We start from the raw sequence: 18,261 nt of genomic DNA on the forward strand, positions 1-18,261 counted from the left end.
CTAGTTACAGTTATGGCTTAAATCAGTTTGAAAATCTACGGCCAGACCTGAAAAGGCTGTCTAGCAATGATCAACAACCAATTTGACAGAGCTGAAATAATTGTGAAAAGAATAATGGGCAAATGTTGCACAATCCAGGCGTGGACAGCTCTTAGAAACCCGGAAAGCCTCCCAGTCGTAATCGCTGCCAAAGGTGCTTCTACAAATATGATTAGATATTTCTATATTTCATTTTCAATAAATTTGCAAACATTTCTAAAAACTTGATCACTTTGTCATTATGGGGTATTCTGGGTAGACGGGTGAGATAAAATCTATTAAATCCATTTTGAATTCTGGTTCCAACAAAACAAAATGTGCAATTAGTCAAGTCAGGTATTGATACTCTCTGCAGGCACACACTCTCTCTCTTAGTCTGTGTGTGAGAGAGAGTGTGTGTGTGACTGTGCCATACTTTTTTTGTAGGCAACTTCAAATCTAATTACACTGAATCTCTATCTCTCCTTTCTCTCTCTCTGTGTGTGTGTGTTCTCAAGCCCAAACAGAGACCCTGTGTCTCCATGGTAACAGAACTTCCCTGTGGACACTTTAACATGATGTTTACATAAATAATACTACAGGGCTTGAGAAGTAACAGCCAGAGCAGGACTTGAACCAGTAACCCTGTGGTTACGGGACATGTCGTGTGCCACTTGTGTGCCACTTGGGTCATAAAAACCTGGGCCTCTTGGCAGAGGCAGTAGTACACACACTTATAGAAACCTTGCAGAAACAGCCACTTTGTGTGTGAGTGAGTCTGTATTGCTCAATTTTTAATTCCCTCCAAACTATCAGGCCATTTTTATTATCTCCTCTCTCTCTCTCTCCAATATCTCTCTCTCTCTCTCTCTCTAACAATCATCATCATAAATATACATGAAATATGATTGGGTTAGCCCTCTTTCTGTCTATTTTTCTTTTTTGTCTCTCTCTCGCTGCTGTGATTGCACACTGTGGTATTTCACCCAATAGATATGGGAGTTTATCAAAATTGGATTTGTTTTCGAATTCTTTGTGGATCTGTGTAATCTGAGGGAAATATGTGTCTCTAATATGGTCATACATTTGGCAGGAGGTTAGGAAGTGCAGCTCAGTTTCCACCTCATTTTGTGGGCAGTGTGCATAAAGCCTGTCTTCTCTTGAGAGCCAGGTCTTCCTTAGGTTGCCTTTCTCAATAGCAAGGCTATGCCCACTGAGTCTGTACATAGTCAAAGATTTCCTTAATTTTGGGTCAGTCACAGTGATCAGGTATTCTGCCACTGTGTACTTTCTGTTTAGGTCGCTCTCTCTTTCTCTCTCTCTTACCCTCTCCCTTTTATCTCTCTCTCTTACCCTCTCCCTTTTATCTCTCTCTCTTACCCTCTCCCTTTTATCTCTCTCTCTTACCCTCTCCCTTTTATCTCTCTCTCTTACCCTCTCCCTTTTATCTCTCTCTCTTTCTCTCTCTTACCCTCTCCCTTTTATCTCTCTCTCTTACCCTCTCCCCTTTATCTCTCTCTCTTACCCTCTCCCTTTTATCTCTCTCTCTTTCTCTCTCTCTTACCCTCTCCCTTTTATCTCTCTCTCTTACCCTCTCCCTTTTATCTCTCTCTCTTTCTCTCTCTCTTACCCTCTCCCTTTTATCTCTCTCTCTTTCTCTCTCTCTTACCCTCTCCCTTTTATCTCTCTCTCGTCGTAGGACAAGTGTTCATGGTCTATAAACCGTCATCATTCCCAGCTCTGTGCAGGATGAATACTGATTTTCTGAGAGACAAATAGAGAAATAAAGAGACAGAAAGAAAGAGAGAGACAGAGAGGGAGAGACAGCGAGAAAGAGAGAGAAACAGAGAGAGAGAAAGAAAGAGAAACAGAGAGAGAGAAAGAAAGAGAGACAGAGAGGGAGAGACAGAGAGAAAGAGGTAGAGGGAGAGACAGAGAGAAAGAGGTAGAGGGAGAGACAGAGAGAAAGAGGTAGAGGGAGAGACAGAGAGAAAGAGGTAGAGGGAGAGACAGAGAGAAAGAGGTAGAGGGAGAGACAGAGAGAAAGAGGTAGAGGGAGAGACAGAGAGAAAGAGGTAGAGGGAGAGACAGAGAGAAAGAGGTAGAGGGAGAGACAGAGAGAAAGAGGTAGAGGGAGAGACAGAGAGAAAGAGGTAGAGGGAGAGACAGAGAGAAAGAGGTAGAGGGAGAGACAGAGAGAAAGAGGTAGAGGGAGAGACAGAGAGAAAGAGGTAGAGAGAAAGAGGTAGAGGGAGAGACAGAGAGAAAGAGGTAGAGGGAGAGACAGAGAGAAAGAGGTAGAGGGAGAGACAGAGAGGTAGAAGTAGAGGTAGAGGGAGAGACAGAGAGGTAGAGGTAGAGGTAGAGACAGAGAGAAAGAGGTAGAGGTAGAGGTAGAGGCAGAGGCAGAGGCAGAGGCAGAGGCAGAGACAGAGACAGAGACAGAGACAGAGACAGAGACAGACAGACAGACAGACAGACAGACAGACAGACAGACAGACAGACAGACAGAGAGAGAGAGAGAGAGAGAATGTACTACTGGACAACATAGGGCTCTGGTCAAAGGTACTTCACTACATAGGGAGTGTGTTGTCATTTCATTGGCTTTGGATAAACAAGTGTGAAGTGTTTGAAGCTCTCCATTCCTCCTTCTTCTCTATAATTCAGTCTCTCTGCTTTTCATCCTCAGACTGAGTCTCAGAAAAATTCACAACTTCTCACAGAGAAAACTACTAAAGCATCTCTGTCATTGTCATCTCTCTCTCGCTCTCTCAATTCAATTTCAATTTCAATTTAAGGGATTTACTGGCATGGGAAACATATGTTAACATTGTCAAAGCACGTGAAATAGATAATAAGTAAAAGTGAAATAAACAATAACAAATGTACAGTAAACATTACACTTACAAAAGTTCCAAAAGAATAAAGACATTTCAAATGTCATATTATGTATATATACAGTGTTGTAACGATGTGCAAATAGTTAAAGTACAAAAGGGAAAATAAATAAACATAAATATGGATTGTATTTACAATGGTGTTTGTTCTTCACTGGTTGCCCTTTTTGCTGCTGTGATGGCACACTGTGGTATTTCACCCAGTAGATATGGGAGTTTATCAAAATTGGATTTGTTTTCAAATTCTTTTGTGGGTCTGTGTAATCTGAGGGAAATATGTGTCTATAACATGGTCATACATTTGGCAGGAGGTTGGGAAGTGTAGCTCAGTTTCCACCTCATTTTGTGGGCAGTGTGCACATATTCTGTCTTCTCTTTGTAACGGTTTTCTTCTTCCTCCTCTGATGAGGAGTAGTAGGAAGGATCGGAAGACCAATGCGCAGCGTGGTACGTATCCATAATGACTTTTAATAAGAATGAATACGACAAAATACAAAACAATAAAGTAACGAACGAAAACCGAAACAGTTCTGTGTGGAACATACAGACACGGAAGACAGCCACCCACAAAACACAACAGAAAACAGGCTACCTAAATATGGTTCCCAATCAGAGACAAACGATTGACAGCTGCCTCTGATTGAGAACCATATCAGGCCAAACACAGAAATAGAAAATCATAGAAAAACTAACATAGACAACCCACCCAACTCACGCCCTGAGCATACTAAAACAAAAGACAAAACAAAGGAATTAAGGTCAGAACGTGACACTCCTGAGACACATGTCTGCCTACGGCGGCCTTTCTCAATAGCAAGGCTATGCCCACTGAGTCTGTACATAGTCAAAGATTTCCTTAATTTTGGGTCAGTCACAGTGATCAGGTATTCTGCCACTGTGTACTTTCTGTTTAGGTCGCTCTCTCTTTCTCTCTCTCTTACCCTCCCCCTTTTATCTCTCTCTCTTACCCTCTCCCTTTTATCTCTCTCTCGTCGTAGGACAAGTGTTCATGGTCTATAAACCGTCATCATTCCCAGCTCTGTGCAGGATGAATACTGATTTTCTGAGAGACAAATAGAGAAATAAAGAGACAGAAAGAAAGAGAGAGAGACAGAGAGGGAGAGACAGCGAGAAAGAGAGAGAAACAGAGAGAGAGAAAGAAAGAGAGACAGAGAGGGAGAGACAGCGAGAGAGAGAGAGAGAGAGAGAAACAGAGAGAGAGAGAGAAACAGAGAGAGAGAGAGAGACAGCGAAACAGAGAGAGAGAGACGGTGAGAGAGAGAGAAACAGAGAGAGAAAGAAAGCGAGACAGAGGGAGAGGCAGCGAGAGAGAGAGAGAGAAACAGAGAGAGAGAGAGAGAAACAGAGAGAGAGAGAGAGACAGCGAAACAGAGAAAGAGAGACAGTGAGAGAGAGAGAGAAACAGAGAGAGAGAAAGAAAGAGAGACAGAGAGGGAGAGACAGCGAGAGAGAGAGAGAAACAGAGAGAGAGAGAGATAGAGAGAAACAGAGAGAGAGAGAAAGAGAGGGAGAGAGGGAGAGAGGGAGACAGAAACAGAGAGAGAGAGAAAGAAAGAGAGACAGACAGACAGACAGACGGACGGATGGAAGGACGGACAGAGAGAATAATGTACTACTGGACAACCTAGGGCTCTGGTCAAAGGTACTTCACTACATAGGGAGTGTGTTGTCATTTCATTGGCTTTGATAAACAAGTGTGAAGTGTTTGAAGCTCTCCATTCCTCCCTCTTCTTTTTAATTAATTCTCTCTGCTCTCAAATCGTATTTTTGCAGAATTCTGCATGCAGAGTCTCAATGTTGTGTTTGTACTATTTTGTGAATTCTTGGTTGGTAAGCAGACCCCAGATCTCACAACCATAAGGGGCAATGGTTTCGATAACTGATTCAAGTATTTTTAGCCAGATCCTAATTGGTATGTCAAATTCTATGTTCCTTTGATGGCATAGAAGGCACTTCTTGCCTTGTCTCTCTCTATCTCTATTTCTCTCTCTCTCTCTCTCTCTCTCTCTCTCTCTCTCTCTCTCTCTCTCTCTCTCTCGCTCTGTTGGTAAACTTCTCCACAATATAGTTATTGAATAGTCCCATAAAACGCTTATAGCGGTCTCCTCTTCACAGTTGCCATAGAAACAGAGCATATTTCCTCCCGAGAAACAACCTAACACACACTGTCTGTTAAGCGGACGGACAGACGGACAGACAGGCAGGCAGACAGGAAGGCAGACAGACACACACACAGGCAGAGAGACTGATTTTATTACGGCTGTTGGACTGAATAGAGCCATAGCACCCCTCTCCTCCAACCCAGAGCCCTTCCCTGCCGAGCCTTCCTGTCTGTCTGCCTTTCTGTCTGCCTTCCTGTCTGTCCGCTTAAATGACAGACAGGAAGATAGTACGCTACTCATAAGTGTAGAGAAAGTGCGGTGGTTACATGACTAGTGGGTTACATGACTGTCTCACCCATATGGCTGGTCTGGTCTCACTAATCAGACTTCTCCTCGATCTGCTACCTGTCTCCATGTCTGTCTGTCAACCAGCCTCAGGCACAGACTGCAGGCAGCTAAAGGAAGTGGTATGGGGTACAAGCCATGACACAAACACATGCTTGCATGCACGCAGGCACACACACATACACACACAATGGCAAATCAGGAGAGAGGACGTCAGTGAGAGAGAGCGAAAGAGAGACTATGATCATTCCCTACAGCAGAGGAGCATGTGATGAATGTGATGAAATATAGATGTGGGATAGAGAAGGACCATTAGTTCCCCGCTGGGAGCAGTTCTCTGTGTGTGCACGAGTTTGTGCGTGCATGCATAAACGTGCAAACACACACACAAAGGTGACTGCCAGTGGTCAGTGTTTATGATTATGATTATTTTGGTCGCTATGCATGCTTAAGCATAATGCCATCGTTCCCTCTTCTCTCTCTCTCTCTCCCTCTCGTCACGGTCGGGCAGGCTGAGAAGCGCAGCAGCTGTGTGTGAGGGAGGGAGGGAGTGTGTGAGTGAGGGAGGGAGGGAGGGATCGGGAGACAGAGGAGGAAGGATTTTTTTTTATCACCGACATTCTCTACCTCTGTGGTCGACAACAGTGCTCTACCGGCGGTTGGAGGAGCCAGCTAGACCCGTCGGGCGACTGGTAACCTTGGAGGCACGCCAAACCACCCATGAGGAGGGAAGCGGGTGGAAGGATGGCTGTCTCCCTGATTTGACAGAAGACATTTGTTCGGTGAATGAGCGGAGGGCACCGTATTGACGCAATACCGCAGGTGAGTTTCTGGCAGTCGTTACAAATATCAGTTGATTTAGCAATCAATTTACGCGCGAGCAGGGAATATTTACGGTGGAATAGTCGGGTAACTGACACGGTATCGAACATACCGCTGTGAGGCCATTTTCTTTCTATTTTGTGGTTTCTATAACTGTGGTGATTATTTGTCCTGCCGCGTACAGCATCATTACTTCCTGTGCGCGGGTACGCGCCTCGTCCCAATCATAAATCCAGCACGGACCGTGTGTGTAACCTTGACAAGACACACACTCATCCTCTCTCTCCCCAGTGACAAGATGACACGTGCGCCCACCCCACCACACAGAATCTTGGCATCTTTTTAGTCAGCATCCAGCCAGCATTCTGTCCTTATTAGAACAGTCAGTGATTGAGTCACCATGAGTAACCTGAGACCTGAGAACCTGCAGAAGCTCTTTCTATACATAGCTCAATGGTTAATACAGTCCTGGGGGCCACACTCAGACGACCTGCGCTCAAACCCTGTCTGTCTCATAAGACAGACTGTAGATTTACTTAGGTGTGTGTCTACTGTCTGTGTATATTGTGGAAGGTGTGTGTCTACTGTCTGTGTATATTGTGGAAGGTGTGTGTCTACTGTCTGTGTATATTGTAGAAGATGTGTTTACTGTCTGTGTATATTGTAGAAGGTGTGTGTCTACTGTCTGTGTATATTGTAGAAGGTGTGTGTCTACTGTCTGTGTATATTGTAGAAGGTGTGTGTCTACTGTCTGTGTATATTGTAGAAGGTGTGTGTCTACTGTCTGTGTATATTGTAGAAGGTGTGTGTGTCTACTGTCTGTGTATATTGTAGAAGGTGTGTGTCTACTGTCTGTGTATATTGTAGAAGGTGTGTGTGTCTACTGTCTGTGTATATTGTAGAAGGTGTGTGTCTACTGTCTGTGTATAGTGTAGAAGGTGTGTGTCTACTGTCTGTGTATATTGTAGAAGATGTGTCTACTGTCTGTGTATATTGTAGAAGGTGTGTGTCTACTGTCTGTGCATATTGTAGAAGGTGTGTGTCTACTGTCTGTGTATATTGTAGAAGGTGTGTGTCTACTGTCTGTGTATATTGTAGAAGGTGTGTGTCTACTGTCTGTGTATATTGTAGAAGGTGTGTGTCTACTGTCTGTGTATAGTGTAGAAGGTGTGTGTCTACTGTCTGTGTATAGTGTAGAAGTTGTGTGTCTACTGTCTGTGTATAGTGTAGAAGGTGTGTGTGTCTACTGTCTGTGTATATTGTAGAAGATGTGTCTACTGTCTGTGTATATTGTAGAAGGTGTGTGTCTACTGTCTGTGTATAGTGTAGAAGGTGTGTGTCTACTGTCTGTGTATATTGTAGAAGGTGTGTGTCTACTGTCTGTGTATAGTGTAAAAGGTGTGTGTCTACTGTCTGTGTATATTGTAGAAGGTGTGTGTCTACTGTCTGTGTATATTGTAGAAGGTGTGTGTCTACTGTCTGTGTATAGTGTAGAAGGTGTGTGTCTACTGTCTGTGTATAGTGTAGAAGGTGTGTGTCTACTGTCTGTGTATAGTGTAGAAGGTGTGTGTCTACTGTCTGTGTATAGTGTAGAAGGTGTGTGTCTACTGTCTGTGTATATTGTAGAAGGTGTGTGTCTACTGTCTGTGTATATTGTAGAAGGTGTGTGTCTACTGTCTGTGTATAGTGTAGAAGGTGTGTGTCTACTGTCTGTGTATATTGTAGAAGGTGTGTGTCTACTGTCTGTGTATATTGTAGAAGGTGTGTGTCTACTGTCTGTGTATATTGTAGAAGGTGTGTGTCTACTGTCTGTGTATATTGTAGAAGGTGTGTGTCTACTGTCTGTGTATATTGTAGAAGGTGTGTGTCTACTGTCTGTGTATATTGTAGAAGATGTGTTTACTGTCTGTGTATATTGTAGAAGGTGTGTGTCTACTGTCTGTGTATATTGTAGAAGGTGTGTGTCTACTGTCTGTGTATATTGTAGAAGGTGTGTGTCTACTGTCTGTGTATATTGTAGAAGGTGTGTGTCTACTGTCTGTGTATATTGTAGAAGGTGTGTGTCTACTGTCTGTGTATACTGTAGAAGGTGTGTGTCTACTGTCTGTGTATATTGTAGAAGGTGTGTGTCTACTGTCTGTGTATATTGTAGAAGATGTGTTTACTGTCTGTGTATATTGTAGAAGGTGTGTGTCTACTGTCTGTGTATATTGTAGAAGGTGTGTGTCTACTGTCTGTGTATATTGTAGAAGGTGTGTGTCTACTGTCTGTGTATATTGTAGAAGGTGTGTGTCTACTGTCTGTGTATACTGTAGAAGGTGTGTGTCTACTGTCTGTGTATATTGTAGAAGGTGTGTGTCTACTGTCTGTGTATATTGTAGAAGGTGTGTGTCTACTGTCTGTGTATATTGTAGAAGGTGTGTGTGTCTACTGTCTGTGTATATTGTAGAAGGTGTGTGTCTACTGTCTGTGTATATTGTAGAAGGTGTGTGTGTCTACTGTCTGTGTATATTGTAGAAGGTGTGTGTCTACTGTCTGTGTATAGTGTAGAAGGTGTGTGTCTACTGTCTGTGTATATTGTAGAAGATGTGTCTACTGTCTGTGTATATTGTAGAAGGTGTGTGTCTACTGTCTGTGCATATTGTAGAAGGTGTGTGTCTACTGTCTGTGTATATTGTAGAAGGTGTGTGTCTACTGTCTGTGTATATTGTAGAAGGTGTGTGTCTACTGTCTGTGTATATTGTAGAAGGTGTGTGTCTACTGTCTGTGTATAGTGTAGAAGGTGTGTGTCTACTGTCTGTGTATAGTGTAGAAGGTGTGTGTCTACTGTCTGTGTATAGTGTAGAAGGTGTGTGTGTCTACTGTCTGTGTATATTGTAGAAGATGTGTCTACTGTCTGTGTATATTGTAGAAGGTGTGTGTCTACTGTCTGTGTATAGTGTAGAAGGTGTGTGTCTACTGTCTGTGTATATTGTAGAAGGTGTGTGTCTACTGTCTGTGTATAGTGTAAAAGGTGTGTGTCTACTGTCTGTGTATATTGTAGAAGGTGTGTGTGTCTACTGTCTGTGTATATTGTAGAAGGTGTGTGTCTACTGTCTGTGTATAGTGTAGAAGGTGTGTGTCTACTGTCTGTGTATAGTGTAGAAGGTGTGTGTCTACTGTCTGTGTATAGTGTAGAAGGTGTGTGTCTACTGTCTGTGTATAGTGTAGAAGGTGTGTGTCTACTGTCTGTGTATATTGTAGAAGGTGTGTGTCTACTGTCTGTGTATATTGTAGAAGGTGTGTGTCTACTGTCTGTGTATAGTGTAGAAGGTGTGTGTCTACTGTCTGTGTATATTGTAGAAGGTGTGTGTCTACTGTCTGTGTATATTGTAGAAGGTGTGTGTCTACTGTCTGTGTATATTGTAGAAGGTGTGTGTCTACTGTCTGTGTATATTGTAGAAGGTGTGTGTCTACTGTCTGTGTATATTGTAGAAGGTGTGTGTCTACTGTCTGTGTATATTGTAGAAGATGTGTTTACTGTCTGTGTATATTGTAGAAGGTGTGTGTCTACTGTCTGTGTATATTGTAGAAGGTGTGTGTCTACTGTCTGTGTATATTGTAGAAGGTGTGTGTCTACTGTCTGTGTATATTGTAGAAGGTGTGTGTCTACTGTCTGTGTATATTGTAGAAGGTGTGTGTCTACTGTCTGTGTATACTGTAGAAGGTGTGTGTCTACTGTCTGTGTATATTGTAGAAGGTGTGTGTCTACTGTCTGTGTATATTGTAGAAGATGTGTTTACTGTCTGTGTATATTGTAGAAGGTGTGTGTCTACTGTCTGTGTATATTGTAGAAGGTGTGTGTCTACTGTCTGTGTATATTGTAGAAGGTGTGTGTCTACTGTCTGTGTATATTGTAGAAGGTGTGTGTCTACTGTCTGTGTATATTGTAGAAGGTGTGTGTCTACTGTCTGTGTATACTGTAGAAGGTGTGTGTCTACTGTCTGTGTATATTGTAGAAGGTGTGTGTCTACTGTCTGTGTATAGTGTAGAAGGTGTGTGTCTACTGTCTGTGTATATTGTAGAAGGTGTGTGTCTACTGTCTGTGTATATTGTAGAAGGTGTGTGTCTACTGTCTGTGTATATTGTAGAAGGTGTGTGTGTCTACTGTCTGTGTATATTGTAGAAGGTGTGTGTCTACTGTCTGTGTATATTGTAGAAGGTGTGTGTCTACTGTCTGTGTATATTGTAGAAGGTGTGTGTCTACTGTCTGTGTATATTGTAGAATATGTGTGTCTACTGTCTGTGTATATTGTAGAAGGTGTGTGTCTACTGTCTGTGTATATTGTAGAAGGTGTGTGTCTACTGTCTGTGTATATTGTAGAAGATGTGTGTCTACTGTCTGTGTATAGTGTAGAAGGTGTGTGTCTACTGTCTGTGTATTTTGTAGAAGGTGTGTGTCTACTGTCTGTGTATATTGTAGAAGGTGTGTGTCTACTGTCTGTGTATATTGTAGAAGGTGTGTGTCTACTGTCTGTGTATAGTGTAGAAGGTGTGTGTCTACTGTCTGTGTATATTGTAGAATATGTGTGTCTACTGTCTGTGTATATTGTAGAAGGTGTGTGTCTACTGTCTGTGTATATTGTAGAAGGTGTGTGTGTCTACTGTCTGTGTATATTGTAGAAGGTGTGTGTCTACTGTCTGTGTATATTGTAGAAGGTGTGTGTCTACTGTCAGTGTATTTTGTAGAAGGTGTGTGTCTACTGTCTGTGTATATTGTAGAAGATGTGTGTCTACTGTCTGTGTATATTGTAGAAGGTGTGTGTCTACTGTCTGTGTATATTGTAGAAGATGTGTGTCTACTGTCTGTGTATATTTTGTAGAAGATGTGTGTCTACTGTCTGTGTATACTGTAGAAGGTGTGTGTCTACTGTCTGTGTATATTGTAGAAGATGTGTGTCTACTGTCTGTGTATATTGTAGAAGATGTGTGTCTACTGTCTGTGTATATTTTGTAGAAGATGTGTGTCTACTGTCTGTGTATATTGTAGAAGGTGTGTGTCTACTGTCTGTGTATATTTTGTAGAAGATGTGTGTCTACTGTCTGTGTATATTGTAGAAGGTGTGTGTCTACTGTCTGTGTATATTTTGTATAAGATGTGTGTCTACTGTCTGTGTATATTGTAGAAGATGTGTGTCTACTGTCTGTGTATATTGTAGAAGATGTGTGTCTACTGTCTGTGTATATTGTAGAAGGTGTGTGTCTACTGTCTGTGTATATTGTAGAAGATGTGTGTCTACTGTCTGTGTATTTTGTAGAAGATGTGTGTCTACTGTCTGTGTATATTGTAGAAGATGTGTGTCTACTGTCTGTATATTTTGTAGAAGGTGTGTGTGTCTACTGTCAGTGTATTTTGTAGAAGGTGTGTGTGTCTACTGTCAGTGTATTTTGTAGAAGGTGTGTGTCTACTGTCTGTGTATATTGTAGAAGATGTGTGTCTACTGTCTGTGTATAGTGTAGAAGGTGTGCGTCTACTGTCTGTGTATAGTGTAGAAGGTGTGCGTCTACTGTCTGTGTATAGTGTAGAAGGTGTGTGTCTACTGTCTGTGTATATTGTAGAAGGTGTGTGTCTACTGTCTGTGTATATTGTAGAAGGTGTGTGTCTACTGTCTGTGTATTTTGTAGAAGATGTGTGTCTACTGTCTACTGCAGCAGCATCCTCTGCGTCAGAACAGTGAATTACAACCACTGACTGAGTTACCTGGCAGACACAGAAGAGGGCCATTTGGCCATTGTCTTACGTCAGATAGCGCGACGACTCCTTCTGCACTCATAGATAGTTCACGGCAATGCGGTCGGAAGACAATGCCATTAGGTTAAACACCTCTGTTTCTGTCTGAGGGGTGTGTGTCGGTGTCTTAACTGTTGTCCTCACCTCTCCTCCCTACAGGTGAGTAACCATGGAATCCACTCACCTCCTGGACGGCTCCAAGAAACGGGTGAAGATACACCCTCACACCGTCACCGCCAAGTACGCCCCACACACACCCCACACACACACACACTTCCCCCAGCCCGGAGACGAGGGCTACGATGACGCTCCCTCCTTCGAGGACTTTGGCTCCTTCCTGGAGGAGACCTCGGACAAGAAACAGCTGACAGGAACCAGGAAGTGGACAGGAAAGGCCGGCGCTCTGTTTGGAGGGAAGGACAAAAACAAAGACACACCCCCTAGACCTCCTATGGGGGGAGGCGAGGGGGAGGTGGAGGGAGGAGGGAAGGGTGCAGGAGGGGGAGTAGGGGAGCAGCTAGCGAGTTTCAGTGAGGCGTCTGTCTCTGCGTCTCGGCTCACGTGGGCCAGTGTGGTCTTGGCGGGGCTGGCTCACGGCTGTGTGTGTGTTCTGACGCGCCTGGCCGCCTCACGCTTTAACCTCCCACCCTTAACTCTCCTCTTGGTACGATCCATCCTCCAGCTGCTCTATGGGACTGTACCAATGAAACGGGCGGAGACGGCCTTTGGCTCAAAGGGCTATCGGCGGAAGCTGCTCCTGTACGGTCTGACTCACTCCTTCTCCCTCTGCTGCGCTTACTCGTCCTTATCCTTCGTCTCCCTCGGGGACGACGAGGCCGTGTTGACAACCTGGCGCCTGGCGACCACCGTCCTGTCAGCCACTCTGGCGTTGTTGCTCCTGGACGAGCGGATGGGATTGGTGGACCTGGTCACCGTAGCGACAGGCGTGTTAGGACTGGGTCTGGCGCTAGTTCCTAACCCAACAGGGCTGGATGAGAACAACAACGGGACCGGGTCAGGGATGCCCAATGGGGGGATGCCCAATGTGGCGACACCGGCACAACAGTCGGCCCAGTTCTGGCGGGAAGCGTTTGGTTGGTCCCTGTCTGTTCTAGCAGGACTATGGATGTCTCTGGCTCTAGTAATGTACCGCTCTCTGAAGGAACGGGTCAGTGTCGGCACCGCTCTGTTCACTGTCAGTTGGACCGGCTGTCTGAGCACCGCAGTCTCCATGCTTCTCCTCCAACAGGGGCCAGTGTGGCCGGCCAGTCTCCAGGCTTGGTGCGTCGTCCTGGGGGTAGCTGTGTGCTCTGCTGGGGGGTTCGTGGGTGTGACCCATGGCCTCACCCGACTTCACCCAGCTTTGGTGTCGGCTACACAGGGTCTGGAAGTACCGGTCGCTATGATGCTGGAGATTGCTGTTGTGCCATTGGTTCCCTCAGTGTGTGAGGTCATAGGGGGTGTGGTGGTGGTGGCGAGCGTGGGTTGGCTTGTTACAGTGAAGCTCCTCCCCTCTCGAGGAAGTGGGAGGAAACAGAGAGAAGAGTACGAAGAGATCCTGGACTCGCCAATTAAATAACACGCACACACACACACACACACACACACACACACACACACACACACACACACACACACACACACACACACACACACACACACACACACACACACACACACACACACACACACACACACACACACACACACACACACACACACACACACACACACACACACACAAAAGCACATGCAAGGAGAAATGCACGCACAAAAATTCTGGACTTGCCAATCAAATAGACCACTCCCCGTCTATCTATGTTTCTCTCTCTCTCTCTCTGAGGTCAGTATGTATATAAGAGGACTCTATGGTGAATGTTAATGCTTGAGCTAAAATAGCTGTCTTTAACCACAGATCTAGAATCAGATACACCAACTCCAATCCTTACCTTAACCATTAGGAGGTGTCAAAATATCTGACCCTGTATCAGTGGTTAGGGAAAACATCTACCTACTCCAATGTGAATAGTAAATATATCTATTTTGTGTTGTTGTTGTAAAGTTCCAATACTGTGTTTTCTTACTGGCTGTTGTGATAGTGTGATGTCATATTAAAACCCCAGTGTGTTACTGTGATTTGCTCTCTCCTACTGACTGTGTGTGTGTGTGTGTGTGTGTGTGTGTGTGTGTTGGCTGAGTTTCGCATGGTAAAGTGTCAGCGACTAAAGTGTCAGGGGGGGGGGGGGGGGGGGAGAAAAAGAAGGGTGCAAGAGGAGAATGATGGGAGAGAGGAGGATGGGAGAGAGCAGGGTGGGAGAGAGGAGGATGGGAGAGAGGAGGATGGGAGAGAGGAGGTTGGGAGAGAGCAGGATGGGAGAGAGCAGGGTGGGAGAGAGGATGATGGGAGAGAGGAGGATGGGAGAGAGCAGGATGGGAGAGAGGAGGATGGGAGAGAGCAGGATGGGAGAGAGCAGGATGGGAGAGAGCAGGATGGGAGAGAGCAGGATGGGAGAGAGGAGGATGGGAGAGAGGAGGATGGGAGAGAGGAGGATGGGAGAGAGCAGGATGGGAGAGAGCAGGATGGGAGAGAGGAGGTTGGGAGAGAGGATGATGGGAGAGAGGAGGATGGGAGAGAGGATGATGGGAGAGAGGAGGTTGGGAGAGAGCAGGATGGGAGAGAGCAGGGTGGGAGAGAGGATGATGGGAGAGAGGAGGATGGGAGAGAGCAGGATGGGAGAGAGCAGGGTGGGAGAGAGGATGATGGGAGAGAGGAGGTTGGGAGAGAGCAGGATGGGAGAGAGCAGGGTGGGAGAGAGGATGATGGGAGAGAGCAGGGTGGGGGAGAGCAGGATGGGAGAGAGGAGGATGGGAGAGAGGAGGTTGGGAGAGAGCAGGATGGGAGAGAGCAGGGTGGGAAAGAGGATGACGGGAGAGAGGAGGATGGGAGAGAGGAGGATGGGAGAGAGGAGGATGGGAGAGAGGAGGATGGGAGAGAGGAGGATGGGAGAGAGGAGGATGGGAGAGAGCAGGATGGGAGAGAGGATGATGGGAGAGAGGATGATGGGAGAGAGGATGATGGGAGAGAGGAGGTTGGGAGAGAGCAGGATGGGAGAGAGGATGATGGGAGAGAGCAGGGTGGGAGAGAGGATGATGGGAGTGAGGAGGTTGGGAGAGAGCAGGATGGGAGAGAGGATGATGGGAGAGAGGAGGATGGGAGAGAGCAGGATGGGAGAGAGGATGATGGAAGAGAGCAGGGTGGGAGAGAGGATGATGGGAGAGAGGAGGTTGGGAGAGAGCAGGATGGGAGAGAGGATGATGGGAGAGAGGAGGAGGGGAGAGAGCAGGGTGGGAGAGAGGAGGATGGGAGAGAGCAGGATGGGAGAGAGCAGGATGGGAGAGAGGAGGATGGGAAAGAGGAGGATGGGAGAGAGCAGGGTGGGAGAGAGGAGGATGGGAGAGAGGAGGATGGGAGAGAGGAGGATGGGAGAGAGCAGGGTGGGAGAGAGGAGGATGGGAGAGAGGAGGATGGGAGAGAGACGGGTGGGAGAGAGGAGGATGGGAGAGAGACAGGTGGGAGAGAGGAAGAGGGGGAGTGTATCTATCCATCTGATAGCAGCTGTATGTGAGTGGAAGCTGTGATTAAGACTAATAACAACCTCCCCTCTCCTCTCGTCTCCTCTCGTCATCTCTCCTCGTCTCCTCTCGTCATCTCTCCTCTCCTCTCGTCATCTCTCGTCTCCTCTCCTCTCGTCATCTCTCCTCTCCTCTTGTCTCGTCTATCATTGTGTCAGGTCACAATGCATGTAAACCAGGATGGTGGGATTCACATACCTTGAACCCTGTGACATTTTGAAACTAGTTCTTGAAGAAAAGAGAGAAAAGCTGACAGTGTCCAAACACACCCTCCTCCTACTAGCCTCCCCTCCAGCTGGCTGCTATTTTATATGGAAAACTCTCTTCATGTCACCCACACACACGCCAGCGCACACACACACACACACACACACACACACACACACACACACACACACACACACACACACACACACACACACACACACACACACACACACACACACACACACACACACACACACACACACTGATGAATGAAGTGCTGTGGCAGCAGGAGAAATTGCAGTTTCTGTGTTATAAGTCTGGCAAAACTTCATAAATCCTAAACAGTTTATTAAAAGTGTATAAACTCAGTAATGAGAAAGAGACCTGTGTCTGATTAAAGCTGAGATGTCAACAGTATCTGAGACACTCCTGTTATTGTCCACAATGTCCATGATCACAAGTTTTTCCCTGCTAAAGATGGTGGGTGTATAACTTAAGACAGGAGGAACCCTTTCCACCAATTAAAAAGTTTAACAAATCTTTATTTCACTTAGACAATTAGAGTCACAGAGCATTTCCTTTAATTATACAGAATTAAAAAGAATACTAAACATATTTCAAGGCGATTGTTTTGCTTTACTAATGTATAAAAAGGTGATATGTTAGTGTGCAAAATTTCACTAAGTTTATATTTTAGTTTTAATTCAGTCCCTTTAATTTCTCCTCGTCTTTTTTATCCTTCGTTCCCTACAGAGGATATTAGGCCCAGCTGGGTCGGCACCTTTTGCTTTTCCATCGCTATAGCAACCAGAGGCCGCTCAATCTTTCCGGGGTCCGATGATGGCGATGATGTCACTTCCTGTTTCTTTGTGCTTAACGAGAACAGCTTCATGCCCAAACCAAGTCCGAGACCCGCCTCTTTAGTGCCAGGCTTCGTCCCTATTGGTCCACCTCTCCCACTAAGCCCCTCCCCTAAACCCAACCCACTCTCTTTATGCCCTGTCCTGATTGGCTCTGCTTCTCTATGCCCGGCTCCTATTGATCCAGCCCCTTCTATCACCTCCCCTCTCAGCTTACTCTCCTCCAATCGATGTAGTCTATGGTTCTGCTCTTTGCTGTTCTGAAGGAGATGATGTAACACAGCCATCATCCTCCCATAACTTTCTGCTCCCTCCTGTCTGATCTGCTGTAGTGAAGAATTCATCCTCCCCTCTCGTTCTGTTACCTCCTCCTTCAGCTCCACTAGGCCTCGATGGAGCCTGGGGCTCGCCTGCTCCCGGCAAACTGCCTCGATGGCGGGCAGGCACTGCTGGCAGACTCCCGGGGCTCCACAGCGTTGCTCCAGGGCTTCCATCAGCATCATCTCCCTCTGGTGGGAGTCCTCCAGAGCCACGAAGAGTTTGTTCCAGCGAGAGAGCTCTGTAGCCTGGCAGGTAGTCACAGGGGAGTCCCCTGGAGGGAGAGAGAACCAGACACCACACTGTCAATCCACAGTCAGCCATACAGGCCACCTCTAGAATGTAGGTCTCAGGTGAACAAGTGAAACAGAGAGCGAAAAGGGGGAGCAGGTCAAGGAGAGAAACCAAGAGACAAAAGAACAAGGGAAGAAATGAAGGAGTGAAAGAGAGAGACGTACCGTCCTGTTGGTCCTGTGTAATCTCGTTTTCGTAGTTGTCTGCGTAGTTCACTTCATATACCTCTGTGTTCACACACACCGACACACACACACAGCAGACCACACACACCACATGCCAGACCCTGTTCACCAACATGCTGTCGCTTCGAGTCTGTGTGTGTGGAAAAAAGTGTGAATGTGAGTGTGTATGTATGTAAATGTGAGTGTAAATGTATGTAAATGTGAGTGTGTATGTATGTAAAAGCAAACTGTTCCAGAAAAAACCGTCCCGTTGCCAGTGGTACTCCAGAGGTCTTGTGCTGTATTCTCTCTCTAGTTGACTAGACTGAGCCCACAATTGTCTGGGCTGACTGTTATACACCAGGAGAAGGGGAGGAGAGAGGGAGGAGAGAAAAGGGGGGTACAGTGGGGGAGGGTGTGTGAGTAATGCTTCTGTGGAGGGGGCATGTTACACCACCATACCACCTGTACTGTGAGGGAGGGGCCATCTGCAGGGTGGAGTGGTGCCACTGGTGGCATTTTTACAGCAGGACACACCTGCACAGAGAGGAAAAGAGAAAGAGAGAGGAAAAGAGAGAGCGACAGTGAGAGAGAGACAGAGAGACAGAGAGAGAGAGAGAGAGATAAGAAGAAGAGAGAGAGACAGAGAGATACAGAGAGAGAGAGGGAGAGACAGATAGAGAGAGGGAGAGACAGATAGAGGGAGAGAGAAAGAGAGAGGGAGAGACAGACAGAGGGAGAGAGAAAGAGAGGGAGAGACAGAGAGAGGGAGAGAGAGAGAAGAAGAGAGAGAGAGGGAGAGACAGATAG

At 45.9% G+C, this 18,261-nt stretch overlaps 2 protein-coding genes across 3 annotated transcripts in view; one reads left to right on the forward strand and one right to left on the reverse strand.

Moving 5' to 3' along the window:
- The first annotated feature begins 5,955 nt into the window (after nt 1–5,955).
- On the forward strand, nt 5,956–14,111 carry LOC129859796 (solute carrier family 35 member G2-like). Its single transcript, XM_055929917.1, has 2 exons — nt 5,956–6,205; nt 12,135–14,111. The coding sequence occupies exon 2, from the start codon at nt 12,145–12,147 to the stop codon at nt 13,552–13,554; it is 1,410 nt and encodes a 469-aa protein (XP_055785892.1). The 5' UTR covers nt 5,956–6,205; nt 12,135–12,144; the 3' UTR covers nt 13,555–14,111.
- A 2,225-nt stretch (nt 14,112–16,336) lies between these two features.
- LOC129859795 (uncharacterized) overlaps nt 16,337–18,261 on the reverse strand; it is a 15,103-nt gene continuing 13,178 nt past the window's right edge. The window contains exons 2-3 of one of the 2 annotated variants that reach the window (XR_008760210.1): nt 17,452–18,261; nt 16,337–17,267 (exon numbers count right to left, since the gene is read on the reverse strand). The exon at nt 17,452–18,261 is cut by the window's right edge and continues 761 nt beyond it. Coding sequence is in view for 1 of the 2 variants with exons in the window: in XM_055929916.1 (XP_055785891.1) it covers nt 17,764–18,261 (498 nt within the window). In the remaining variant the exon portion in view is untranslated. The other variant, XM_055929916.1, reaches the window with a different exon arrangement.

The sequence above is a fragment of the Salvelinus fontinalis genome, chromosome 7 (genome assembly GCF_029448725.1).
Source record: "Salvelinus fontinalis isolate EN_2023a chromosome 7, ASM2944872v1, whole genome shotgun sequence".
Lineage (NCBI taxonomy): Eukaryota > Metazoa > Chordata > Actinopteri > Salmoniformes > Salmonidae > Salvelinus > Salvelinus fontinalis.

Bases quoted from the DNA above. Each gene is read 5' to 3' on its own strand.
- LOC129859796 (XM_055929917.1), top strand. From the start codon at position 12,145: ATGGAATCCACTCACCTCCTGGACGGCTCCAAGAAACGGGTGAAGATA.